At 38.2% G+C, this 27,818-nt stretch overlaps 1 protein-coding gene and 1 long non-coding RNA gene across 3 annotated transcripts in view; one reads left to right on the plus strand and one right to left on the minus strand.

Annotated features, from left to right (window-relative positions):
* On the minus strand, nt 1-3,624 carry LOC133553538 (uncharacterized). Its single transcript, XR_009806945.1, has 4 exons — nt 3,608-3,624; nt 3,472-3,524; nt 300-547; nt 1-216 (listed from the first exon to the last, which is right to left on the minus strand). It is a non-coding gene; the product is annotated as an uncharacterized LOC133553538 (long non-coding RNA).
* ndc80 (NDC80 kinetochore complex component) overlaps nt 2,619-27,818 on the plus strand; it is a 25,544-nt gene continuing 344 nt past the window's right edge. Inside the window, exons 1-17 of one of the 2 annotated variants that reach the window (XM_061901836.1) lie at nt 2,619-2,775; nt 3,037-3,135; nt 5,217-5,300; nt 5,941-6,067; nt 7,121-7,293; nt 8,747-8,849; nt 8,937-9,026; nt 9,111-9,204; nt 9,269-9,369; nt 9,442-9,586; nt 16,349-16,554; nt 16,750-16,896; nt 16,973-17,062; nt 17,188-17,280; nt 20,828-20,958; nt 21,102-21,204; nt 21,466-21,614. In XM_061901836.1, the coding sequence (XP_061757820.1) occupies nt 2,768-2,775; nt 3,037-3,135; nt 5,217-5,300; nt 5,941-6,067; nt 7,121-7,293; nt 8,747-8,849; nt 8,937-9,026; nt 9,111-9,204; nt 9,269-9,369; nt 9,442-9,586; nt 16,349-16,554; nt 16,750-16,896; nt 16,973-17,062; nt 17,188-17,280; nt 20,828-20,958; nt 21,102-21,204; nt 21,466-21,582 (1,911 nt within the window). In that variant the 5' untranslated portion in view covers nt 2,619-2,767 and the 3' untranslated portion in view covers nt 21,583-21,614. Of the gene's footprint in view, nt 2,776-3,036; nt 3,136-5,216; nt 5,301-5,940; nt 6,068-7,120; nt 7,294-8,746; nt 8,850-8,936; nt 9,027-9,110; nt 9,205-9,268; nt 9,370-9,441; nt 9,587-16,348; nt 16,555-16,749; nt 16,897-16,972; nt 17,063-17,187; nt 17,281-20,827; nt 20,959-21,101; nt 21,205-21,465; nt 21,663-27,818 lie in introns of those variants that run through there. The other variant, XM_061901827.1, reaches the window with a different exon arrangement.

The raw sequence follows: 27,818 nt of genomic DNA on the forward strand, positions 1-27,818 counted from the left end.
TATTTATTTTGTCTTAAAATCATATTTGTTTTTTGGGGACGGCGTGGCGCAGTTGGGAGAGTGGCCGTGTCAGCAACCTGAGGGTTCCTGGTTCCATCCCCAGCTTCTACCAACCTCGTCTCGTTCATCGTGTCCTTGAGCAAGACACGTCAACCTTGCTCCTGATGGGTGGTGGTTAGGGCCTTGCATGAAAGCCCCCGCCATCCATGTGTGAATCTGTGTGTGAATGTGGAAATCGTGTAAAATCGCTTTGAGTACCTTGAAGGTAGAAAAGCGCTATACAGGTATAATCCATTTACCTGACCAGTAGGAGGCCATATAGAAGACCCAGGACACATTGGGAAGACTATGTCTTCAGGCTGGCCTGGGAACGCCTCGGGATCCCCCGGGAGGAGCTGGACGAAGTGGCTGGGGAGAGGGAAGTCTGGGCTTCCCTGCTTAGGCTGCTGCCCCCGCGGCCCAATCTCAGATAAGTGGAAGAAGATGGATGGATGAATGGCATTTACCATTGTTTCTGTTAATGTTTACAAACTTGGGGAATAAGTCCCTGAAAACAGGAGGGCAAAAACCAAGGGACTTAAATTAGTAAGTGAAGTTAATAGAAGAAGAATAGAATAGAATAGAATACAATAAAATGGAATAAAATAGAATAGAGCAGAATATAATTGACTTTATTGTCATTATATTTGCATATAATGAGATTAAGGACGCCAACTAAAGGTGCGGTAGTGGGAACAAATATGGGATAAAAAAATAAATTGCACAATAGGTAATAAAGAAAATAAACAGACTATTATCCACTAAAAATGATAAGCACTCCTGTACAACAGTGATTCTCAATAAATGAATGTATCTAAAGAAGTGAAGACCAAGTCTTTAAAGTATTTTCTTCTTTCACTCGTACTAATACAACAAAAAACATTACTTTTCACCGTCGATATATGTCTTTATGTGTCCTCTCTGACACATTCAATAAATATGCGCGGATGTTTTGACGTTTCTGACACCATGTAGAAATCAGTGACACACTTCAATGGTATAGACCAGGGGTCACCAACCTTTTTGAAACCAAGAGCTATTTCTTGGTTACTGATTAATTTGAAGGGTTACCAGTTGGATACACACTTTAAAAAATTGCCAGAAATAGCCAATTTGCTCAATTTACCTTTAATAAATAAATCTACTGTATATATATATATATATATATATATAAAAAATGGGTATTTCTGTCTTTCATTCCGTCGTACTGTTTTTTTCCTTTTACGGAAGTTTTTTGGTAGAGAATGAGAAAAACACTTAATTGAACGGTTTAAAAGAGGAGAAAACACACACAAAAAATGAAAATTTAATTTTGAAACATAGTTTATCTTCAATTTCGACTCTTTAAAACTCAAAATTCAACCGAAAAAAATGAAGAGAAAAACAAGCTAATTCGAATCTTTTTGAAAAAAAAAAAAAAAAGTTCATTGAACATCATTAGTAATTTTTCCTGATTAAGATTAATTTTAGAATTTTGATGACATGTTTTAAATAGGTTAAAATGCAATCTGCACTTTGTTAGAATATATAACAAATTGGACCAAGCTATATTTCTAACAAAGACAAATCATTATTTCTTCTAGATTTTCCAGAACAAAATTTTTAAAAGAAATTCAAAAGACTTCAGATTCAAATTTGATTCCACAGATTTTCTAGATTTGCCAAAATATGTTTTTTTAAATTTAATCATAATAAGTTTGAGACTTGTCCAGGGTGTACCCCGCCTTCCGCCCGATTGTAGCTGAGATAGGCGCCAGCGCCCCCCGTGACCCCAAAAGGGAATAAGCGGTAGAAAATGGATGGATGGCATAAGAAGTTTGAAGAAAAATTTCACAAATATTCTTCGTCGAAAAAACAGAAGCTGAAATGAAGAATTAAATTAAAATATATTTATTATTCTTTACAAATTTTTTTTTACTTGAACATTGATTTATTTTTTTAGGAAAGAAGAGGAAGGAATTTAAAAGGTAAAAAGGTATATGTGTTTAAAAATCCTAAAATCATTTTTAAGGTTGTATTTTTTCTCTAAAATTGTCTTTCTGAAAGTTATAAGAAGCAAAGTAAAACAATAAATGAATTTATTTAAACAAGTGAAGAGCAAGTCTTTAAAATATTTTCTTGGATTTTCAAATTCTATTTGAGTTGTGTCTCTCTTAGAATTAAAAATGTTGAGCAAAGCGAGACCAGCTTGCTAGTAAATAAATAAAATTTAAAAAATACAGGCAGCTCACTGGTAAGTGCTGCTATTTGAGCTATTTTTAGAACACGCCAACAGGCAACTCATCTGGTCCTTACGGGCTACCTGGTGCCCGCGGGGACCATGTTGGTGAACCCTGCTGTTGACTTTACTCAACCAACTGTGCATGCACCGAACATACATACACAACTACGAATACCCATAAGGGACATCCACTGCAGTGGCAATATAAAATATAACATACATGAAATATTTACATAATGAATGTACAGTACATGATATCATGCTGCAAGTGTGTTCATGTTCGAAATAAACTAAAGAAAGAAAGTATAATTAATAAAATTGAACGCAACTGAACCAAATAAAATTCCCTTCCGCTTTTAATGAAGGACGAGATGATATTTGGATTAAGCGGCTTGCCGTAGTGCGCTAACGTCATCAAACGGCCATTTATATAATTTGGCGGTTTTGGCGAATTTGTTGTCAGTTTGTTCGCGTTCGCACCTTCTTTGGTACTCTGCTGAAGAAAAAATGGAGCGGTATGTATCGAAATTAAATGTTCATGTCCGCCTAGAACACGTTATAATCCCTGTCTGCAAAACGATTAAGGCTTTGTATTACTTTAAAACAGTTCCCAAAGGGGTAAAAAATATGCGTAAACTCTCATTGGAGTTATCGAGCTACAGCACTTTCTTCCAAACGTCAATAGACTGCTATGAAATGAGCACCTTTTGGCAGATGTATGCATTTTGTATTCTCACTGATGTATAAAATTTGACATTGTGTGTGTGTTATGACAGTGGAAGACTGAGTCGGATCACAGGAAGCAGGCCGTCAGACTTTCCTATGCGAGTGCAAGACAGCAACAGGAAGAGCACGGCGTACACAACACCCCGCAGGTTGCTTTTTTAAATTCTTGATAATTTATGATTTAATTAAGGTGGCCATGCTGATCCGAGACAACAATAAACTGCGGGCCATAATATATGTTTCACTTGTCAATATATATGTATATGTATTTATTGGTGTGTATACATATGTAACCGGTGGTCTTTTCCTCTGCGTTGTGTGTTGTTTATGGAAGACGACAGACACCATGGGTTTCTCCACTGCACTTTACTGATAATACAGAATACAATTCACATCAAAAACTTTGTGCCATCGTCGAGCCCCTCTCCCGTTATCGTGGACAAAAAGACGGGCGTAGTTGCATACAAAGTAAAATAAAAACATACCTGATAATACAGAATACAATTGTCATCAAACACTTTGTGCCATCGTCGAGCCCCTACACAAATATAATAATGAACAAGAAATGAATTAAAGGTCTTAACAAGACAAAATATTTTCTGTCGTCGCATGGACGCCTACCTCTCCCGTTATCGTGGACAAAAAGGAAAGTTGGAAGGCGCGTGCAACGCATATAAAAAGACAAGTGTCACAGTTATTGCAGTAGGAGGGACAACGAGACAATGGTTCCACATTGACAAAACATCAAACAATATTCAGGTATTTACATGTAACTTACATTTTTTGCGTAATTATAACTATAATAAAACATTACAAAATACATTATTTACAAGACGTAATTGACCCTGTTACATATATATATATATATATATATATATATATATATATATATATATATATATATATATATATATATATGTGTGTGTATATATATATATATATATATATAGTACTTTATTTATTCCTTTAGGAGAGTTCACTCAGGAACATTAACATTTTCAGCACAATCTTATTCAAGATCAGACAAACATTACAGGGAGACAGAACAGGATCGCTAACGGGTCTGCCGACTTCCGGTGCCCCTTACAAAAAAGGTCAGATACATGTAAACAAGTGTGGGGGAATGGGAGAAAAAAATAAAAGATAAAAAAAAAAAAAAAAATCGGTCTCAGACTGGGCCATTCTTTGATGTCTTGTTATGAAAAGGCAGATTGGGAGAAGGCAGATAATGTTAGATGCATTGGAAATAGGGCTAGGCGATATATCGATATACGCGATATATCGCGCGTTTGTCTCTGTGCGATATAGAAAATTACTATATTGTAATATTCGAGTATACGTTCTCACGCAGTTGTTTTTAGCTGCGGGCATTACTCTACACTACAGGCTCTTCCCACTCCTTGTGTCTCCTTCTCACAGAGTGTAAGCGCAGGTTCTTACATACGTCACCTACTCTCATGTTATACATCACATACGTATACGGCATCGCCCAGCAGAGAAGTAGCAGCGTGGCTAACGTTAGCCGTGATGCAAGCGGAGTGTTGCGAAGGTGCGAAAGAAGGTGCGAATCTGGTAACATATGAAGGAAGAATTTATTCCCAAGAAAAACAGCACGGGGTCCATTGTCTGGCGGTGGTTCGGCTTCAAGCGGGAATGTGTCGAATAGACAACATTTAATTTGTCAAGTGTGGGGCAAAAGCGTTGCTACCAAAAATAGCATTACTGCTAATATTTAGCATCATTTAAAAATTCACCTTCTAATAACTTTAATAAATACAGTTTTGGTAAATTTACTTGGTTGTGATTTCCTTCTCTGCATGAAAGTTTCAAATGATCATATATTATTGCAGTATGAACAAGAATGTTTTAATGTAGACACATATAATCATCATCCTGCTGTGATTATATGTAACAAGTGTTCATTCAAGGCTAAGACAAAATACCGAGGTATATATCGTATATCGCGATATTAAAAAAACGCCATGTCGCCCAGCCCTAGTTGGAAATATTGATAACAAGGTTGGCTTAGGTTCGTATCGATACTAACCGTACATTATATATATTGCGATGTCCCTATGTGTGTGGGAAAATATACATGTTTCCATTCAGCCACATTTTTTGGATGGATGTACTGGTGAATTATAGTTGGACACATGATAAAGGTATGGAAATAAGTTGTGACAGTGTTTCTTTGGCAAAAAAACCCATGATTCCTTGTCTTGATTAACAGCAAACAACCTTCATTCGGAATGCTCAACATACCCAAACCGCAGTCTGGGACGTCTGAGAGAAGGACAAGCTTTTTTGGTCCACGGTAGGTGAACGACAGTAACAAGATGCATCAGTAACGGTAATGTGATATTTATAACTACAAACATTGCTGTATACCATTGGTGTCCAAACCTGCATATATACCATTTGAAGGTGGCGTGGGTAAGTAGGTCTTCTTATAGCAAAATTATTTGCAATTGCATATCTCAATCTGTGTGTTTTAAACATAATACGGACACACAATTAAAAAAACATGCGCAGATCAGACGCACGTATTGAGCTACGTGTTTGCAAATCATTTTGTTACAATAATGCTTCCAAAAGGGGGGCCACTTTCATACATTCTGTGCAAGATGCTGAAATCAGTCAGTAATAGAACATTAAAAGCTAAGCTCATAATGTTCAAAGCTAAGACGTCAATGTCTTAGCTGTGTGTGAGAAAGAAAATGAATTTTATTTTTCAAACATGCCAAGGACCTGTAGAAAAGAAGCTGCAAGTGGAAAAAGGCCCCTAAGTCACTCTTAGGACACCCTTGCTGTAAACCAATCATGTTTAGCTGTATAGTGGACGGGCAAGGCAACAATCAGGATGCTAATCATCAGGAATGAGATTGTTTATCTTGTCAAGTAACCAACCATTGGATATGTTAAAATGTTGTGTTTCATGGTATTTTGGACTGCAGCATGAGTGGAGCCGGCATGCCGCGTACAAGCAGCATGTCTGGATTTGGAGGGACTGAGAAGGTCAAAGACGCTCGGCCGCTACATGACAAGTCTTACGTGCAGCAGTGCATCAGACAGCTCCATGAGGTAAAAAAAAAACTACAGTGGTATCACGGTCTTAGCGCACAGTATTTTGCATAGGACTCGGTTTTTTGCTGAAAATGTTCTCCAAGGTTTGCACTGATTTTCATATACCGTCTCTCAGTTATTGTAAGATATGTTAAATGTTTATCCATTTCATTTGTCATTTATATGTATTTTTCCTTTTTTTTTTCCATGCAAGACTATAATTCTCCAAAAATTGGTCTTGCGTTAACAATATTGAGTGTCTGAAAAGGTTTAATTGGATTTGAATTATTTCTTATGGTAAAAATTGCTTTGGATTTCATACATTCATACACGTTTTCATACATTCTTCGTCTGACCCTTTGCAATGGAAAACTGGGATACCACAGTCTGTGTATGTGTGTATATATATGTATGTATGTGTACAGTAATATACAGTACAGGTCAAAAGTTTGGACACACCTTATTCAATGTGTTTTCTTTATTTTCATGAATATTTACGTTGAAGGTTACCACTGAAGGCATGACAACTATGAAGTAACACATGTGGAGTTATGTAGTTTAATTAAATGTGAAATTACTGAAAACATGTTGTATATTCTAGTTTCTTCAAAGTAGCCACCCTTTGCTCTGATTACTGCTTTGCACGTTCTTGGCATTCTCTCGGTGACCTTCAAGAGGTAGACACTTGAAATGGTTTTTACTTCACAGGTGTGCTTGAAGCTCATCGAGAGAATGCCAAGAGTGTGCAAAGCAATAATAAGAGCACAGGGTGGCTATTTTGAAGAAACTACAGTATAAAACATGTTTTCAATTATTTCATGTTTTTTTGTTAAGTACATAACTCCACATGTGTTCATTCACAGTTTTAAAGCTTTCAGTGACAATCTACAATGTAAATAGTCTTGAAAATAAAGAAAACACATTGAATGAGAAGGTGTATCCAAACTTTTGGCCTGTACTGTATATCATATGATTTAACACCGATCTGTAATGGTTTGTTGATGTGCATTAAATATATTGTCTAATAAAGTGCATGTGATAATACCAAATAATTTATTTTTCCTGTGATAGTTCTTGACAGAGCAGGGCTACCCGGGCAGCTTGTCCCCCAAGACTCTCCAGTCACCTTCCACCAAAGAGTTTGTCAAGATATTTGAGTTCATCTACCGACAGCTGGACCCCACTTTTGAAATGCCCAACTCTAAAGTGGAGGAGGAGGTTCCGGCTCTCCTCAAAGCCCTCAGGTTAGACACCATAGAGGTCTTAAAGCAGTGGTCCACTACCACTAAAACACACCAGTAAGCTTGTTCATAGATGTATAAAAATACTCCTGATGGGAAGTCGCTATTTGTTATATCTTTGTTACATGGGACAATGAACATATAAAACGTCAATGTGCCAGATTGTACCCAAATGCTATTTTCTAAGTTTTAAGTTAGGCAACACCGACATCAAACATAAACGGCATACTAAAATACACAAACTCATATAATACGGCTAAAATAAAATAGAGACCCTTAAAAAACAGTAGTTTGCTGCATGACCTAGGCTCAGGACTGTTTAAAAGTATGGTAACCATTTGAGATGTCCGATAATGGATTTTTTGCCGATATTTTGATATTGCCCAACTCTTTTCATTACCGTTTCCAATATCAAGCGATGCCGATATACATAGTTGTGAAATAAACACATTATTATGGCTAATTTTGTTGTGATGCCCCACTGGATGCATTAAACAATGTAACAAGGTTTTCCAAAATAAATCAACTCACCTAATGGAAAAAAATGCCAACATGGCGCTGCCATGTTTATTATTGAAGTCACAAAGTGCATTATTTTTTTTAACATGCCTCAAAACAGAAGCTTGGAATTTGAGACACGCTCTCCCTGAGAGAGCATGAGGAGGTTGGGGGACGGTGGCGGGGTTGAGGAGGGGAGAAGGTGTATATTGTAGCGTCCCGTAAGAGTTAGTGCTGCAATGAGTTCTGGGTATTTGTTCTGTTGTGTTTATGTTGTGTTACGGTGCAGATGTTCTCCCGAAATATGTTTGTCATTCTTGTTTGGTGTAGGTTTACAGTGTGGCGCATATTTGTAACAGTGTTAAAGTTTATACAGCCACCCTCAGTGTGACCTGTATGGCTGTTGCATTCACTTGTGTGTGTGAAAAGCCGTGGATATTATGTGATTGGGCCGGCACGCAAAGGCAGTGCCTTTAAGGTTTATTGGCGCTCTGTACTTCTCCCTACGACCGTGTACCACTCCGTAAAGCGGAATTTTAAAAAGTCATAAATTTTCCTTTTTGAAAAAGATACCAAAAATTTCCGATATTACATTTTAAAGCATTTATTGGCCGATAATATCGGAAGTCCGATATTATCGGCCGATAAATACCATAGTAACCATAGTAGTTTAAGTGCCAAAATACATAGGTGCTAAATTGTTGCATATGTGCTAAATTGTTGCATATAAGTGTGGTTAAAGATTAAAAAACACATTTCCTTTAGGTATTATTATACAAATAGTTTGCATTAACAGGTGTTTACATGGAAAAAAATTGCACCAAAACTCAAACGTAAGAGTATGTATGAAAATTTATTAAATTATGAATACATAACTTTTAGAATATAAATAGAAATCCATTAAATAATGTACACACACACACACACACACAGTATAATATCTCTCTCTTTCCTTTAGATATCCCTTTGTCCTCTCCAAGTGCTCTATGTACTCTGTTGGTGCGCCACATACGTGGCCTCAGGCGCTGGGTGCTCTTATGTGGATGATCGATACAGTGAAGGTGAACGACTAACAATGTTTTAACTGAAATGAGAGGTTTATATTTAAACACAACCATCTTCTGAACATCGCCGGTCTGTGGCGTCAGATCAACTGGAGCCTAAGCAAACAGGACCTGCTCTTCAGTGACTTCTGTGAGGACAGCGATAACGTTGAGGAGTGTGCCGAATACAACAAGGTAGCAATGCAACCAATAAAAGGGCTGTTTTAAAACTCCAGACTTTAATTTAAAATGTTCTCACTTATTCTGCTGTGTCCGCAGCTCTTCCTCGATTACACCGCCGATACGTACTCTAAATTCCTGCAGGGTGCCGACACCTTTGAGGACGATGACGAAACTTTCCTCACTAAACTGAGTACGCATAGTTTCTGTGTTGAAGTAAATATGTACAGGTTGAATATATTTCTGTTTCGTCACAGAGAAGCTGTACAATGTTGATGAAGACCTTCTGACCTCCACGGAGGAGAAGAACAGGATACTGACTGAAGAGGTTGAACGTCTGGAGAAGGAAAGCCAAAAGGTCAGAAGAGTCTCACAAAATGTGGCACTGCATGTAAGTCACGTGTTGTGTAATGACCCTCCGCCCCCATAGGACCGTCTAACGACCAAAAGGATGGAGAAGATGAAGCTGCAGTTGGACCTCAAGAAGCTTCAGGAGTATCGCAGCAATCTGGAGTCCTTCCAAAAAAACCTGCGGGCCAAAGACTCTGAGCTGACTGATGAGTTGGACAACGCTGGTAAGACAGCTACTGCTGTAAATGTGAAGATGTATCATACAGGGCTGGGTCTTAAAAAGTCTTAAATCCAACAAATTAAATTTAAGGCCTTTTAAAATAAATAAAAAAATTGAAAAAACTTATAAAAGGTCTTAAATACGATTTTGAAAGGTCTTAATCTATTAACATTACTTTTATCTAAAACATATACACAAACTTCAGTCTTGCTTTTAAATGTTTACATTTTTGAGGACGTTATAACATAGCTGCAAAACGGGACTAAAGTGGGCTACCTGTGCTGCCCGGTCAGAATTTATCAATAACCACCAGCTAGTGTGCTGTGCGTGTGCAGCGGTGTGTTGTTTTAGCTCAGCATAGCAGCGGAGAAAAACCTAAAGGGGAACTGCACTTTTTATGGAATCGTTCACAATTATTATGAGAGACAAGAACACATGTTTTTTTTTTTGTATTTTTTTTTTTTTGCTGAGCATATTACCTGAGGGGGCGTGACTACAGGATAGAGTTGCAAAATGGGAAACATTTTTGCATGCATGGTATAGAAATTTACACTACATTTTAAATTATCATAATGTTAGTAAATTATCAGCTGAAGAAAAAAAAATAATTTGGTACATTGCATGGGACATGTAAGGGTCCAAAGGATAGCCAAAAGAGGTTGGTAGATGAGAATAATTCTAATGTTAAAGTATAATGTAGAAATGCGCCCAATTGCAGGTAATGTAGTCTTGATTTTCAAAATATTATTTTTGGGGCTGGCGTGGCAGAACTTTGTGCTGGTAGAAATGTCCCTCTTTTTATTGTTAGTTTTCCTCTTTTTTTCCTCAAAGCATGCTCACACCCCTGCATTTGATTCTCTTATTGAATGAACACGCCCAGGTGCTGAATGCAATGCACAGAGTGAAACCTCTTACCCTGTTTGAAACTTAAGAGACGAACAAAAAAACATGGCAATTTATCAATAGCGATAATATCATTGAGTTAATTTTCATAATATGTCAATGAATTAATTGACTTAATATCGGCCCAGGCCTAACCACTGGTTAATAACAACAAACTGCATTTTTGGGGATTTTTGGTTATTGTTCACAATCATTATGTAAGACAAGAATACAGATTTGTTATTTTTAATGCATTTTAACTCATAAATGAACTACAATAATATTCCGCCCATAAAGCTCTCTAAATAGCCATAACAAAATCGGCAAAAATACTACATTTAAATTTTGTGACTTGAATATTTACTAGCTATTAGTGATATTGATATAAGCGCTAACGCAGACAAAACTATAGCGGGGCCATGATCACAGAGAGCCAACCAGCTGGTGAGGCTAAGTTGGCATCATTGGCCGGTGAGCTGCTTTCTTGCTCGGGAAAGTTTATTGTAGATCATAAAAAATGCCTCTTACCGATCGATGTGAAATGGGTCTTAAATTGTATTCTTTATGGTCTTTTAAAGCATTAAAAAGTCTTAAATCTGACCTGTTAAAACTTGCAGAGACCCTGATCATATTGTAGCGATGTGCGATATGGCAAAAAAGTTATCACAATTAAGTTTTTAATATAATATGATTTTGATTAATATCAAGATGACTTTATATTGTTTTTGTACCTGCCAGTGTCAAATCATGTGAATTGACAACTAAATAAACTAGAGATTAGATTTTTAAAATATATTAACATACTGAGGAAATAACAGACAATTTAGATAAGATGATCATAATAAAATATTTTACATTCTTACTCAACAGTAAAACAAATGTAAAAAAAATATGAAACGACATAGTGATCTGTTTTACGGTGTTTATACAGGAATACAAGACCAAAAATAAACACATTGCCTCTTTGGGTAACTTGAGGATAATGAAGACGTTTTAAAATGTAAACATTACCATTTTCAAATGATGATGATAAATACCCTGTTAACAACATTGCTATTTACAAAAGAGCATCATATTTAATACTAATACAGATTAGATAGTTTTAAGTTTAAATATAATCTTCACGCTTTATGTATAATCAATTGGGTGTGACTTTTTAAAATAATTAAACATATTTGATGTGTTGTACGAACCTTGATTTGCCCTCCATCCTTTTGGCAAACCAAAACCACATCAACACACAAGAGAAGTTGAGTTAGCTTTTTTTTCCAACAAAAAGCTTCGTCTTTGGAGGATACCTTTAAAGTCATGTCTGACATTTATTTCACTGCCCTCAGCTGCGTGTTTAAGCCCAAGTTTGGTCATTCTGTTATTCCTCTATTTTCTTTTGCAATACTTTATAACCAACGGAGGAGCGCGAAAAGGTCAACTTCCGATTGACACTTGTCACAGACATTTTTTAAATGTTTAATCAAGTTAATTTGCTGACAGATTCACTGTGATTGACCTGAAATTCATCACGATCATAAAATTCCCGAGCTCTCCCATATTTCCTCTAATAGACTCACAGGTTTTTGATTTTTCAACTGCAGAAAGTACTGGGACTCTGTTATGGGTAAAGTGTTTTAGTTTTCATGATAATATAACATGATTTAATATTTTCTTGCCATATTTTTAACAAATGTATTGTTTTAGTTAATCAAAATGTAAAATAATGAATATTGATGTTAATTATAACTGGAGTTGGAAACAAAATATTACCAGCCTAAGAAACTTCATTATATCAACAATATACACCTTACACAAAAGGCGGACAACAGAAAAAACTGGAAAGCCCTTATCGATGTCTTATACTCCACGAATATGATGATGATGATGATGGTGATTTAATTTTCCACTTTTGTCTCGAATGTACCCCTGCTATAATCGATGGAACGCTGCACTCCAGTTACCATTAAGTCTTCTGCCTAGAAATGTAGCTTCAATGATGCCTGTAGTTTGCTGCCTGGAAGTTGTCGTCATTTTAGTGATCATTGTGTCCATCCCCATTGGGTTCAAATACCGTATTTTCTGAACCATAGGGTGCACCAGATTACAAGGCGATGAATGATTGATCTTTGTTCATATATAAGGCGCATTAAAGCAGTCACTTCCTTGTGGTCTACATAACAACTAATGGTGTTTTTTGGTCAAAATGTTGCATAGGTTATGTTTTACAGATCATCTTCAAGCTGATTTCTGACAGTCGCTTCTGTATACGCCGTTTTGTGGGCAGTAATATTTACGTGGCTCACCTTTGGCAGCGGCTTCTCCCCGTCATCTTTGTTGTAGCGGTGTAACGTGCAAGGAGGGGAGTGGAAGAAGTGTCAAAATATGGAGTTAACTGTTTTAATGACATTCAGACTTTACTTCAATAAAGGAGCAGCATCTCCTCATCGCGAAACAACAATGCGTCCCGTGAAAAAACGTCTGAACGGCACTCTTTCGTAACTAAAGTTCCTTGGGTGAATAATGTAAACTCACTACACCGGTATGTTTTAGCGCTTTCATGGCGAGTTAACACAGAGAAAGAGCTTAAGTAACTAAGAACTTTACACTACTTTATATTAGAAATGGCAACAGTGGAGGATGAATTTACCATAAGACAATAGACAAAAAGAAGAAGTTTATGGACTAAGGTGTTGTCACCGACTACAAATGCGGAAGCGCACAATTTTTCTGGATTTATGCAGATACCAAGTGCAGATCAGCGGGTACCAGATGGTAAGAAAAGTTGCTTTTGCATAATATTGCGAAACGAAACGCCAGATAATGTGTTACCTAATACTCAACTAGAGCTAGGCGATATATCGATATAAACGATATATCGCAGGTTTGTCTCTGTGCGATATAGAAAACGACTATATCGTAATATTCGATTATATGTTCTCCCACACTTGCTTTAGCTGCGTGCATTACATTACTGGCCTTTCTCACTCCTTCTTGTATCACCTTCTCACATAGACATAAAACAAGCCCGCCTTGTTACATACGTCACATACTGTTGCGCATGTAGCGTCACACGCTCTCGCCGAGTGCTAACATTAGCCGAGGCAGGTCGAGTTGGTTTTAGCTGCGTGCATTACACAACAGGCTCTTCTCACTCCTCGTCTCTCATTCTCACAGAGACGGAAAACAAGCCCGCCTTCTTACATATGTCACATACTCTCGCGTGTCTAGCGTCATAGCTCTCACCGACCAGAGAGGTAGCAGCATGGCTAACGTTAGCTGAGGCAGGTCGAGTGGAGCGGAGAGAGATGGTGTGAAACTGATCACAAATGGAGGAAGAACAAAAATTCCCAAAATAAAGAGCAGGGGGTCCATCATCTGGCGGTGGTTTGGCTTCAAGTGGGAAGATATTCAGTAGACAACAGCAATATGCAAAGTATGCAGCAGAAGTGTTACTACCAGAAAGTAGCAACACTATTAATTTGTTCTTTCTTTTAAAAAGTCACCCGCGAGAGAATGAAGAATATTTAATAAATACACTTTTGGTCAATTGACTTAGGTAGTTGTGATTTCCCTCTCTGCATGAAAGTTTAAAAGAAGCATATATTAATGCAGTATGAAGAAGAATGTTTTAATGTAGACACATAAAATCATCATACTGCTGTGATTATATGCATCAAGTGTTCATTCAAGGCTAAGGCAAAATATCGTAATATATATCGAGGGGTTAGTGCGTCTGCCTCACAATACGAAGGTCCTGCAGTCCTGGGTTCAAATCCAGGCTGGGGATCTTTCTGTGTGGAGTTTGCATGTTCTCCCCGTGAATGCGTGGGTTCCCTCCGGGTACTCCGGCTTCCTCCCACCTCCAAAGACATGCACCTGGGGATAGGTTGATTGGCAACACTAAATTGGCCCTAGTGTGTGAATGTTGTCTGTCTATCTGTGTTGGCCCTGTGATGAGGTGGCGACTTGTCCAGGGTGTACCCCGCCTTCCGCCCGATTGTAGCTGAGATAGGCGCCAGCGCCCCCCGCGACCCCGAAAGGGAATAAGCGGTAGAAAATGGATGGATGGATGGATGGATATCGCAATTTGGCATAAAAATATCGCAAAATTAATAAAAGCCAAAATCGCCCAGCGCTATACTCAACCATAATGATACTCGTATGTTTAATGCGCCGACAATCCATTAAGCAGTCCGGCTTCATAGCTTACCAAAGTCATACTAAAACATTTTGATAGATTTTTGAGCGCCGTGTGTAATGTTCTATATTTTTAATGGAACATATAAAATGTTGGTGTTTACTTGAGTTATATTGCCATCATATTGCAGTCTACACATATCTCTTTATGTTTGACCGCCACTGGTCACACTTATCATTACACCATGTACCAAATAAAATAGCTTCGAGGTCGGGAAGCAAAACCAGAATTATTCCATACATTAGGCGCCACGGGTTATAAGGTGCACTGTCAAGTTTTGAGGGGAAACAAAGGATTTTGAATGCACCTTATAGTCTGGAAAATACGGTACACTTAGGGCTGTGCGATATATCGCGGCTTAGTCTCTGTGCGATATAGAAACTGACTACATCGTGATATTCGAGTATACGTTCTCACGCCGTTGCTTTTAGTTGCTGGCATTACACTACAGGCTCTTCCCACTCTTTGTTGTTGCTCCTCACAGACAGAAAGCGCACCTCCTTACATACGTCACATATGTATACGCCCTCGCGGAGCAAAGAGGTAGCGGCATGGGTAACGTAAGCTGTGATGCAAGTGGTAATACGAGAGAAAAAAGGTGCGAATCTGGTAACAAATGAATGAAGAATTAATTCCCAAGAAAAACAGCAGAGGATCCATCGTCTGGCGGTGGTTTGGTTTCAAGTGGGAAGATGTCAAACAGACAACCGTAATTTGTCAAGTGTGGGGCAAAAGCGTTGGTACCAAAAGTAGCATTACTGCTAATATGTAGCATCATTTGAAAAGTCACTTGCTAGAGAATGAAGAGTGGCTTAAACTCCGCATGTCAACGTCTCCATTCGGTCCCACACCAACAACCTGCCAAGGCAAACATTTCCACATCAACACCGTATGGAAAAAAAAATAGTCAACAACAAAAGCAGATAATGTCCGCAGTAACCTACCACATAGCAAAGGACGAACACTATTTGATTTCCTATTATGCAGCTCATTTTTTTGACACTTATTGAAATATCTTGTGTGACATCATGCACAAAAGTGCACTTTACTTGTTTTTAACTATTGTAGTGGCGTTCTGTACAGAAAGTGCACTTTAATTTTGTGTTTTGATATGTAATTTTAGTGACATCAGGCACAAAAGTTCACTAATAGCTTGTTTTAAAGTGTCTCTGACAATATTGCACTTTCTGTTTTGGAAATGACATGAATGTTTGTGCCACTGTTTAATAACTGTTTAATAAATACAGTTTTGGTCAATTGACTTAGTTGTGATTTCCCTGTCTGAAAGTTTAAAATGAGCATATATTAATGCAGTATGAACTAGAATCATCTCTCCACAATGTTGTGGAGCGTTATAAAGGACTGTATGGTTCTATAAAGGTAGTCTCATTCGCCCCCAGGGCGTCGGTCAGGACACAGTTCGTTTGGCATATGGCAGTTTACTTGTTTAGTAGGCAGGTTGACAGGCATGGCAGGTTACAATGGATTGGCTGAATGGTACAACACTGTTAAGTACTGTAATTATTTGTATCAAGTGTTAATTCAAGGTTAAGGCAAAATACAAAGATATACATCGCGTATCGCAATATGGCCTAAAAATATTGAGATATTAAAAAAAGGCCATATCGCCGAGCCCTAGGTACACTAGTATGCAGTGTCGCTTTTTCTTATCGTCTCCCGTTGGGTTTGCCACAGCCAGCTCTCTCGAGTCCCTCAAACACCAGCAAGTTGACCTGCAGAACATCCTGCAGAAACAGAAGTTCACGCCGGCTGACGTGGAGAGGATCAACAGAGAGAAACGGGAGCTCCAGCACACCATCGACACTCTCAACAAGTCTCTGGAAAATGCGCAGCAGCACAAGTGGAACGAGGAGATCGCGCTGGCCAAAGTAAAAGAGAAGGTATGGTTCACATCCATTTGCGATACACAGCGACCACTGCGCTGGGTAAAACATTTGAAACATTACAAATGTTGCTCCGGTTGGTAAAGGCGTATATGTGCGTCTAATGTTGTGGCCTAATCCACTGAGAGGACTAGCTTATCATTTTCCTTGAAATTCTAAATACAACCCCAACTTGTTCTAAACTGTGTCCAGGCTGACTTGAAACTGGCCGAGTACCACAATCTGGCCCGTAAACTCAAGCTGATACCAATGTCAGCGGAGAACGCTGGCGGTCGCGACTTTGAGCTCAGGCCGTTCGACAGCGGACCAGGAAACATTCAATTTATGACACAAACACAGGTAAGTACTTATTGATGGTTTCATCAGCATTTATTGTCATAATTGCAGACATATTTTATTATGTTGTATTTTGTAGAATCTCTTGAAAAAATATGTCCACGACGTGGAGGAGGAGAACAGTCGACTGGCCAACACAAATCTCAGCCTGGAGGAAGCTTGTGAGCAGGTGATCAAACACTATCACACAGCCAACCTCTCACTCTTGCGTAATATCAAAATCTTGGTGACTGAGTCTGCAAGGACCATTTCCAAAGCCGCCCTCCTTTATTTCTCATCATGATCCCTTTTTAGTTGAACTCGGACATCCTGGACAAGAACAATGACCTGAAACAGCTTAAAGAGCAGATCCGCAAGCTGGATGAACGCTGGGTTTCTGGCCAGGAGGTACCGTACCAACACTTGAATATACCCTACATCAATCACGGCGTAACACCAATGACGTTTTCACCATCTTCGTTAAGTTACATTTCACAAAATATACATTAATATTCCATTCGGTGCTGATATTGCAGCTTTGAGTATTTGCCGATACCAATATCAATCCATTACGATTTTGACACAAATCATACATACTTTTATTACTTATTTTGTAGTCAGTCTCTCTGCTAATCAAATTTTAATACTTTTTTTAGACCGTAATAAATACAGTTTAAAACTCATTTCATACCCATTCACAGGGTAAAATCAATCAATGTTTACTTATATAGCCCTTAATCACAAGTGTCTCGAAGGGCTGCACAAGCTACAACGACATCCTCAGCTCAGATCCAGGTTCATATTTTGGGTGTAGTAGATGATGAAATGAACTGGAAATCTCATTAAAAAATATGCAACATAAGGTGGCAAGAAACACATGAAGCCAAATATGTTCTGGACCAAAAATAATTCCATATATACTTTACTGCTGACAACTGTGATGGATTATTTTAGATTATCTCAGCGCTATTTTTCTATCAGTTTAGGGGTCCTCGGCCAGTAAAAATGGAAGATCCCCCGTTATAAGATATATAAGTAAAGTAATTTGAAATAATAGATCTCAACCATAACCTATTTTATTTTTGCAATAAGCCGTGGGCCAGTAACAAACAAGCTGTGGGCCTTAAGTTGCCCCTGGGCCTCACTTTGGACTCCAATTGTTGTTTGTTTTTTTAAGGACGATTTTAAAGAGTATCTATTAATATTTTATGTTTGGTAGAGTAAAGTTCTTAATGACTTGAAATACGGCTTCGTTATAGTACCAGCTGTAGAATGATGGGACACTGCTGTGATCTTATACATGCGACTTTGTATCTATACCTATTTCACTTAGGGCTGGGCGACAATATCTCGATATTTTTAGGCCAAATCACGATACACGATATATATCTCGATATTTTGCCTTAGCCTTGAATGAACACTTGATGCATATAATCACAGCAGTTTGATGATTCTATGTGTCTAAATTAAAACATTCTTGTTCATACTGCATTAGTATATGCTGATTTTCAACTTTCACGCAGAGGGAAATCACAACTAAGTCAATTGACCAAAACTGTATTTATTAAACAGTTAAGCAGTGGCATAAACATTCATGTCATTTCAAAACAGAAAGTGCAAGATTGTCAGACATTTTAAAACAAGCTATTAGTGCACTTTTGTGCATGATGTCACTAAGATGACATATCAAAACAACACTAAATTCAGGGATGGGAATTTTCTGCGGATCCGCGGGATTCCGACGATTTTGGCGCCGCCAGGGTCATTTATATAACATAATGCCAATGTGTGAAGGCACCAGATTGGCTAGCTCTACTATCAGCTGACGACATCAAACAATGACATTGCCCGTTATAGACGTCTGCGCGCGTCGTTTGCCGACAATATCTAGTCCCTGATCCTCAATCATTGTGACCGTTTCTGAACTCGTATTGTGTTTATATTGGTTGTGTTTATCGGTGACTAATCTGGAAAGAAAACACAGTAGCTCTCAATTAACACGTTTCTTTATTGACAACAGTTTCAGACATGGTTAAGCTAATTCAAGATAGGAATGCTTCATTAGCGAAAGATATCGATAACGGCTTGAGAAACAAGTGGAACTGGGCATGGCTCAATATATCTATCAAACTGAAGGTGAAGATTAACACCAATATCGTAGAAGTAGACAAATTGATCAGCGATTTCATTGCAAAGTGCGATGAACCGGGACGTGCTCAGTGTTTACATTGCAAGGACATTGTGAACTATGGATCTCGGGGAAAGGTGGCACTCCTTGACCACGCGAAATCGATAAGGCATCTAAGTAAAGTGAGTTTACGGAGAAGTAATTTTTTACTGGGATCTGCCTTCAAACTGAAGTCAAACATCGTCACAAATGCAGCCTCGCATCAACTATCAAAGCCCCCCACCTCCGACTCGGCTCCTCTCACACCAATCTGCGACAGACGAGTCCATTCAGAGGTACAATACACAATCTTATGTATTTCAAAATTTTAATAATTTGAATTCTGGTTAAACCATTTTGTAATATATTGAGTCAAAAAACAGGCGAGGTGATGAAGTTACGTCTCTATTTACTGTGGCTTAAGAACAGACACACTCACTTGCCAGGTGCACAACCACACGTAAAACGTTGGCCAACCAAAAAATAACCCCAGTACGCTATGGCCAACATTGACCAGGAGATGGCAACAGACAACCATAGATCACTTTATTACACATTTGTAGGCCTATTTTTGTCTATAATCCAAAAGTGTGCAATAATTTGATATATGTGTAAATTTGTATACATACATTTCATCACATGATACATTTTTATGAAAATATTTGCTAATAATTGTGAAATTTTGGTCAGGAGAATATTGTTAGATTTTGACCCAAAATAGCAGGAAATGCATCCTAAGCTCGCATGGATTTCAAAATTGTTCTGGAGGGGCTTGCCCCCAAACCCACTTAGCAGGCGAGTCCACACAGTGCACTCGGGTGCGGCCTTCCGCAAAGCGCTGTTTTAGGATTAAAACATTTTCAGCTGATTTCGTAAATCTTCATTCCCGTCCCTGTAAATTAAAGTGCACTTTTTGTACAGAACGCCGCTGCAATAGTTGAAAACAAATAGAATGCACTTTTGTGCATAATGTCACACAAGATATTTCAATAACTCAAATATTAGCTGCGTTATAGAAAATCAAATAGTGTATGTCCTTTGCTATGTGGTAGGTCACTGTGGACGTTATCTCCCTCTGTTGTTGGCTACTTTTTTCAGGTGTTGATCTGGGATCGGTTGCCTCGGCATTTTGTTGGTGTAGCACCGAACGGAGATGTTGACATGCAGAGTTTCAAGCACTCTTCATTCTCTGGCGGGTGACTTTTCGAATGATGCTACATATTAGCAGTAATACTACTTTTTGTCTGTTCGACATATTCCCGTTTGAAGCCAAACCACCGCCAGACGATGGACCCCATGCTGTTTTTATTGGAAATTAATTCTTCCTTCATTTTTTACCAGATTCACATCTTTTTTCTCTCGCGTTACCACTCCCACCACAACTAATGTTACCCATGCCACTACCACTCTGCTCCGCGAGGGTGTATACGTATCTGAGGTGTGTAAGAAGGTGCGCTTGTTTTACGTCTCTGAGAAGGAGAGACAAGAGTGATGTACGCATGTAGTGTAATGCACGCAGCAAAAAGCAACTGCGTGAGAACGTATACTCGAATATCACAATATAGTCATTTTCAATATCGCACACAGACAAACCTGTGGTATATCGGGTATATCAATATATTGCCCAACCCTAATTTCACTGCTTAAAAAAATTGAGAACCACACATTTCACTCATATCACTGCATTTAGAAACTAACGTGGCAGCCTCATGCATACAAGTCAATCGGATTAAATCAATCCAAAGGCTAAAAATATTCCACATTCTAAATGCATTCGTCTGTGTGCAGGACCTTGTCCGAGAGGAGCAGGACTGGGCAGCCGAGATGGAGGCGGCCGAGAACCATCGCCAACTCCTGGAGAAGAAGGTCAACTACGGCTACGATGAGGCCGTGCAGCAGCTGAAGGCGACTCAGCAGCAGTCAGTAGCTCATAGGACACTTCATTAAGCACGTCTACAATCATAAAGGCACATTTTTATAATTTTGAAGGCCAATAATTTGATGCAGCTCTTGTATCGGTCCTGCAGTCACTACAGAAGCAAGCGTGTCGTTCATCTTTCAGGTACCACATTGTGCAGCAGGAGACCAATGAAGAGAGGCGGAGCGTCGCCAACAACCTGACTGCTGTATTTACATTAGCAGCTGAGGAGTTATCCGTCACAGAGGTAAAGAGTGATTTTCCTCTCTAATAATATCCATCCATCCATTTTCTACCTCATGTCCCTTTCGGGGTCCCGGGTGTGCTGTAGCCTATCTCAGCTGCATTTGGGCTGTAGGCAGTTTACACCCTGGACAAGTCACCATCTTGTCACAGTGCCAACACAGATAACATTCACACACTAGGGCCAATTTAGTGTTGCCAATATGTATTTTGTAAATAACATTGCAGTGAAGGGTTTTTTTCTAATGGTCTTGTTGTACGGCAGAGTTCCCTGGAGAACCTGCATGTCCAAGTACAGCGTCTGTGCTCGAAGGCTGTGGAGGACGACGAGGCGACCGTGCACAAACTGAGGGAAAGGATGAGCAAAAACGAAAGACGATAAGCCTGGAAGGAAGTGTTTGCAATGTTTGCAAGGTGTGTGTGTAATGCATAAAAAAATAAAAAATAAACATTTAACCCATCCACGATGTGTTTAAACAATTTTTAAAATGTTATGTACAGTGTGTGTGTGTGTGTGTGTGTGTGTGTGTGTGTGTGTATGTATATATATGTATGTATGTATGTATGTATGTATGTATATATATATATATATATATGTATATGTATGTGTGTGTGTGTGTGTGTGTGTGTGTATATATATATATATATATATATATATATATATATATATATATATATATATATACACACACACACACTGTGGGGCAAAAAAGTATTTAGTCAGCCACCGATTGTGCAAGTTCTCCCACTTAAAATGATGACAGAAGTCTGTAATTTTTATCAAAGGTACACTTCAACTGTGAGAGACAGAATGTGAAAAAAAATCCAGGAATTCACATTGTAGGAAGTTTAAATAATTTATTTGTAAATTATGATGGAAAATAAGTATTTGGTCAACCATTCAAAGCTCTCACTGATGGAAAGAGGTTTTGGCTCAAAATCTCACGATACATGGCCCCATTCATTCTTTCCTTAACGTGGATAAATCGTCCTGTCCCCTTAGCAGAAAAACAGCCCCAAAGCAGGATGTTTCCACCCCCATGCTTCACAGTAGGTATGGTGTTCTTGGGATGCAACTCAGTATTCTTCTTCCTCCAAACACGACGAGTTAAGTTTATACCAAAAAGTTCTATTTTGGTTTCATCTGACCACATGACATTCTCCCAATCCTCTGCTGTATCATCTACACTTCACTTCAAGTTTATTGTTCTTCGGTCAATGGTCAACAAAGCAAAAAAAACAGTTGTACATTCATAGATTGAAAATAAAAAGTTGTACATTCATAGATTGAAAATGAAAAATGTTACAGACCGAAAGGGTTTAGGCTGAAGTTAAACACTTATTGCGCCTAACCCTATAAACAAATTCAAGTACAAAATAAACTTCCGAAAGTTATAAAAAGTCCTTTGCACAACATATTATGAATACACATTTTAAACAACATTATAAACAACATCATAAATAGGCGCCAGCGCCCCCCGCGACCCCAAAAGGGAATAAGCGGTAGAAAATGGATGGAATGGATCATAAACAACATGAACGTAGTTCAATTTTATACACAGTACAGGCATGTGAAATATCCCTGTGTACATATAGACCTTTGCACTAATTATATATACAATATACACAAACAATTGTACTTCTATTATTATTTATATCTCATGTTTAATTTTTAATTAACATTAATCGTAGTATTAACTACAATGTTAATTCAAGAGTGATATATTTTTTCAAGACATTGGTCTTAAAGTGTTTTTTAAATGTGTGAATGGAACTGGAACATTTTAAGGAATCATCCAAGCTGTTCCACAGTTGAACTCCTCTAACAGAAACACATCTACTTTTTAAGCTTGTTCTTATTTTTGCTTTCTGAAAGAAAGCTGAACCTCTGAGGTCATAGGGATTCTCTCTGGGTTTAAATCTCACTTGTAAGCATCCAGGCAGCATGTGGTTATGAGCTTTAAAAGCCACAATAGTAGTATTGAGGTCAACAAGATCGTGCAGTTTTAATGTTTTTAATTTAATGAACAGAGCATTGGTATGGTCATGATAATTCGCATAAGTTACAATTCTAATCGCTTTCTTTTGAAGTAAAAATATAGAGTTGATGTTTGATTTGTAATTGTTTCCCCAGATTTCAACACAATAGTTAAGATATGGGAGTATGAAAGAATTATATAACATGATAAGAGCCTTTTGATTCACAGAGTTTTTAATTTTATGTAACATAGCAATATTTTTTGCCATCTTTGTCTTAAGTATATTTATGTACAGTTTCCAATTTAATTTATCATCTATATATATTCCCAAAAATTTTATTGAATACACCCTTTCTATCTCCATATCATCAATTCTTATATGGCGCTGTATGTTATTTTTCCTATTTCCAAAAATTATATATTTAGTTTTATTTAGGTTGATTGATAATTTATTGGCATCAAACCATTGCTTTAGTATGTGGAGTTCAATCTCTACAGTCTCTAGGAGTTGGTCAAGGTCTTGCCCAGAACAGTACAGACTTGTATCATCAGCAAAAAGAATACAGTTGAGTTTTTTAAGTATTTTGGAAATATCATTAATATACAGTAAAAACAATTTTGGCCCCAGTACAGAACCTTGGGGTACTCCATGTGTTATGATCTTTTTGTCTGAATCTACATTGTTCATATGCACATACTGCTCTCTCCCACCAAGATAACTTTTCAACCAATCATGAGCAAGACCTCTGACACCATACCTATGCATTTTGTTTAAAAGTAATGTGTGATCAATGGTGTCAAAGGCCTTGCTCAGATCAATAAAAACACCAACAGCAAACTCCCTCTTATCAATTGCAGTGGTTACCTCCTCAACTAGTTCCATCACTGCCATGGAAGTGGACCTGTTAGATCGAAAACCGTATTGGTGTTCACTTAGCAAGTGATGCTTATCAATAAAACTGTCGAGTCTTGACACAAATAATTTTTCAAGGACTTTTGAAAATTGTGAGAGTAAAGAAATAGGCCTATAGTTTGTGAACTGATGCTTATCTCCACTTTTGAAGATGGGAATGACTTTTGCCGTTTTCATTTTCTTTGGGAAGACACCTTTTATAAAAGAAATATTGCAAATATAAGTGAAGGGAACAGCTATAAAATCAACAACTTCCTTGATCAGAGAAAAGTCCAAGTCACAGCAGTCTGTTGACTTCTTGTTTTCCTGAGAATTTACAATTGTTTTGATTTCACTTTCATTAACGGGGGAAATAAAAAACGATTCTAAATTGTTTTGAATGGTTTGTTCATTAAATTTTGCACTATTTTCAGGCTGTACAATTTCATTTGCTAGATTAGGTCCAACATTTACAAAAAAATTGTTAAAAGCATCAGTTATCCCTTTAGGGTCATTTATAGTTAGATTATTTTCTATAAAATAGCTAGGATGTTCCTTATGTGTCATGTTTTTTTTTTTAATGATACCATTTAAAACTTTCCACATACCCTGGATGCTATTTTTATGTTGTTCTAATAGGTTACAGTAATATGTTCGCTTGCAGTGCTTTATTATTTGTGTTAACTTATTTTTGTACGTTTTATATTTGTGTTCAGTTTCTTTGGTTCTGTACTTTAAATGTCTTCTGTAAAGATAATTTTTCTTTTTGCAAGACTTCAGTATTCCTCTTGTGATCCACGGTTTGTCTTTAACGGTGCTGTCTTTAATGACATGTTTTTTAATTGGACAGTGCTTATCGTACAGTTTTATGAAAATATTGAGAAAAGTTTCATATGCCTCATCCGGGTCTGTGGAGGTATAAACCTCCCTCCAGTCTTGGGCACATAACTCAGACTTGAATGCTGCCATAGTTTCGTGTGTTTGATGTCTAATAAATCTATATTGGACAGCTTTTTTATCTTTTCTCCTATCAAAGAAATCGTGGAAAATGCTGAATACAGGTAGATGATCGCTTATATCATTAAATAGTAATCCTGCTGTTATTTGATTCTCCGGTTGATTGGTGAAAATGTTATCGATCAGTGTGGCAAAGTCTACGGTTATTCGGGTTGGTTTTGTTATAAGGGGAAAGAAATTATTACTGTACAATCCTGTTATAAAATCTGTTGTTTTGGTACTGTCCATGGGATTCATAAGATTAATATTAAAATCACCGCACACAATATGGATTTTATTTGACTTACTAAATATATAATCAAGTTTTTCATTGAATGTATCCAAACATGATCCAGGTGTTCTATAGACACAACTGACGTTTATTTGTTTTGATTTTTCTACTTCGATTTCTACAGTTATACATTCAAATACTCCAGCAATAGCAGTAGATTTGCTTTCAATCTTCCAACATTTTAAATCTTTATTTACAAAAAGTGCAACTCCTCCTCCCCTTTTTTCAACTCTGTTTGTGGTGAATAATTCATAACCATCCAATCTCATTTCACAGCACTTGTTATCGTCGAGCCAAGTCTCTGAGAATGCAACAACACTAAATTTTTTGAACTGGCTCAAATATTCAGTAATATTGTCAAGATTTTTAAACAAGCTTCGGCTATTGAAGTGTATTACAGTAAATGATTTGTCCGTATTCACACATTTAAATTGTTCATCTGTGTAGTACTCACAGTTTCTGGTAATATTATTGTAAAGATTGCAATCGGGATCTATATCACTGCCAAACTCATTTAAATTACAGTTATAAATGATATTGTCATAAAAGTCTAGTTGGGTATAATTATAATTATTACACAATTCACTACTATAAATATTATCAGTGCTTCTACGTTCAATTTCCTTATTACCAATATTGGTAAAGATATTTTTCAATTCACATTCCATTTTATTCTAGTTTATTTTTCTTTGTACAAATGACACATTTGTATCCACCTCCAGTGAAACATGTGCATAGAAAGACACACACATAATATGATCATACAGTTCAGGTCTTAAACTCACTGTGACTCACAAACACAGTTTGTTGATGGGATCGTTATGGAGAGTCTTTATACGCCTGGATGTAGCTGTCAGCTTCGGCTACTGATCCGAGCCAAACGCGGATGCCGTCCGTCTTTGTGATGCGGAGCTTGGCCGGGTAGAGTAGCGAGGGTTTGAGTCCCATCTGGTACAAAGACGCCATCACAGTCCGGTAGGCCCTCCGCTGATTGACTACCTCAGGAGAGTAGTCCTCGTACACCCGAAAAGCATGCCCGTGGAAGTGCAGCGTTCCTCTCTTTCTAGCCTCCCGAATCAACAGGTCTTTGTTCTGGAAGCGGTGAAAGGAAAGCAGAATAGGTCGCGGCTTGTCCCCGTGTCCCGGCTTGGGAGCCAGGCTACGATGAGCGCGGTCCAGCTCAGGTGGAGAGGCGAATACTTCCTCGCCAAGTACTTCCTTCAGCAAATGGGAAAAAAACTTTGTTGGTTGCGGGCCTTCTATCCCTTCAGGTAAGCCAACGAGCCGGGCATTACTCCGCCTGTTCCTTCCCTCCAGGTCGGTTAGTTTAGCTTTTAGCTTCATGTTGTCAGCCTGCAGCATGTCACAAACAGCCTCTACTTGCTCCAACCGCTGATGTACGGATTCGGCATTTTCCTCCAAAGAGGTCAGTCTGTGGTTATGATTGCTGACCGTCTCTTGAAGTCCGTCCAGCTTCTCATTCACCTCGCAAAAGGATGTTTTGAGCTCATTTAGCAGGGTTGATCTGTGGTCCGATAAAATAGCAATCAGCTCGGATTTGCTAACAGGTGTAGCATCGGCATCTGCCTTTTCTTGTGATTTTACGGATTTGGGAGGCATTGTCAGTCAGGAAGCGTGTTGTTTGTGAGTTGCAGTGGTAGAAAGACGTTACCAGCAGTAGATGCTCGTGAAATTCAGGTCGGGTGCATGTCAAAGGAATAGTGTAGCAGGAGCTGGAGGCTAACACGTCTTCACGCCATGGATTTATATTAGATATTTATATTAGATATCTATGTCCTCTCTGGCAAACTTCAGACGGGCCTGTACATGCACTGGCTTAAGCAGGGGGACACGTCTGGCACTGCAGGATTTGATTCCCTGTCGTCGTAGTGTGTCACTGATGGTAACCTTTGTTACTATGGTCCCAGCTCTCTGCAGGTCATTCACCAGGTCCTCCTTGTGGTTCTGGGATTTTTGCTCACCGTTCTCATGATCATTGTGACCCCATGGGATGAGATCTTGCGTGGAGCCCCAGATCTAGGGAGATTATCAGTGGTCTTGTATGTCTTCCATTTTCTGATATATGCTCCCACTGTTGATTTTTTTCACACTAAGCTGCTTGCCTATTGTAGATGAACTCTTCCCAGTTTGGTGCAGGTCTACAATTATTTTCCTGGTGTCCTTCGACAGCTCTTTGGTCTTGGCCATAGTGGAGTTTGGAGTCTGACTGTTTGAGGCTGTGGACTGGTGTCTTTTATACAGATAACGAGTTCAAACAGGTGCCATTAATACAGGTAACGAGTGGAGGACAGAAGAGCTTCTTAAAGAAGAAGTTACAGGTCTTTGAGAGCCAGAGATCTTCTTTTTTCGAAGTGACCAAATACTTATTTTCCACCATAATTTACAAATAAATGATTTAAAATTCCTACAATGTGAATTCCTGGATTTTTTTTTCACAT

Source organism: Nerophis ophidion, linkage group LG01 (genome assembly GCF_033978795.1).
Source record: "Nerophis ophidion isolate RoL-2023_Sa linkage group LG01, RoL_Noph_v1.0, whole genome shotgun sequence".
In the NCBI taxonomy this organism is placed as follows: Eukaryota; Metazoa; Chordata; class Actinopteri; order Syngnathiformes; family Syngnathidae; genus Nerophis; species Nerophis ophidion.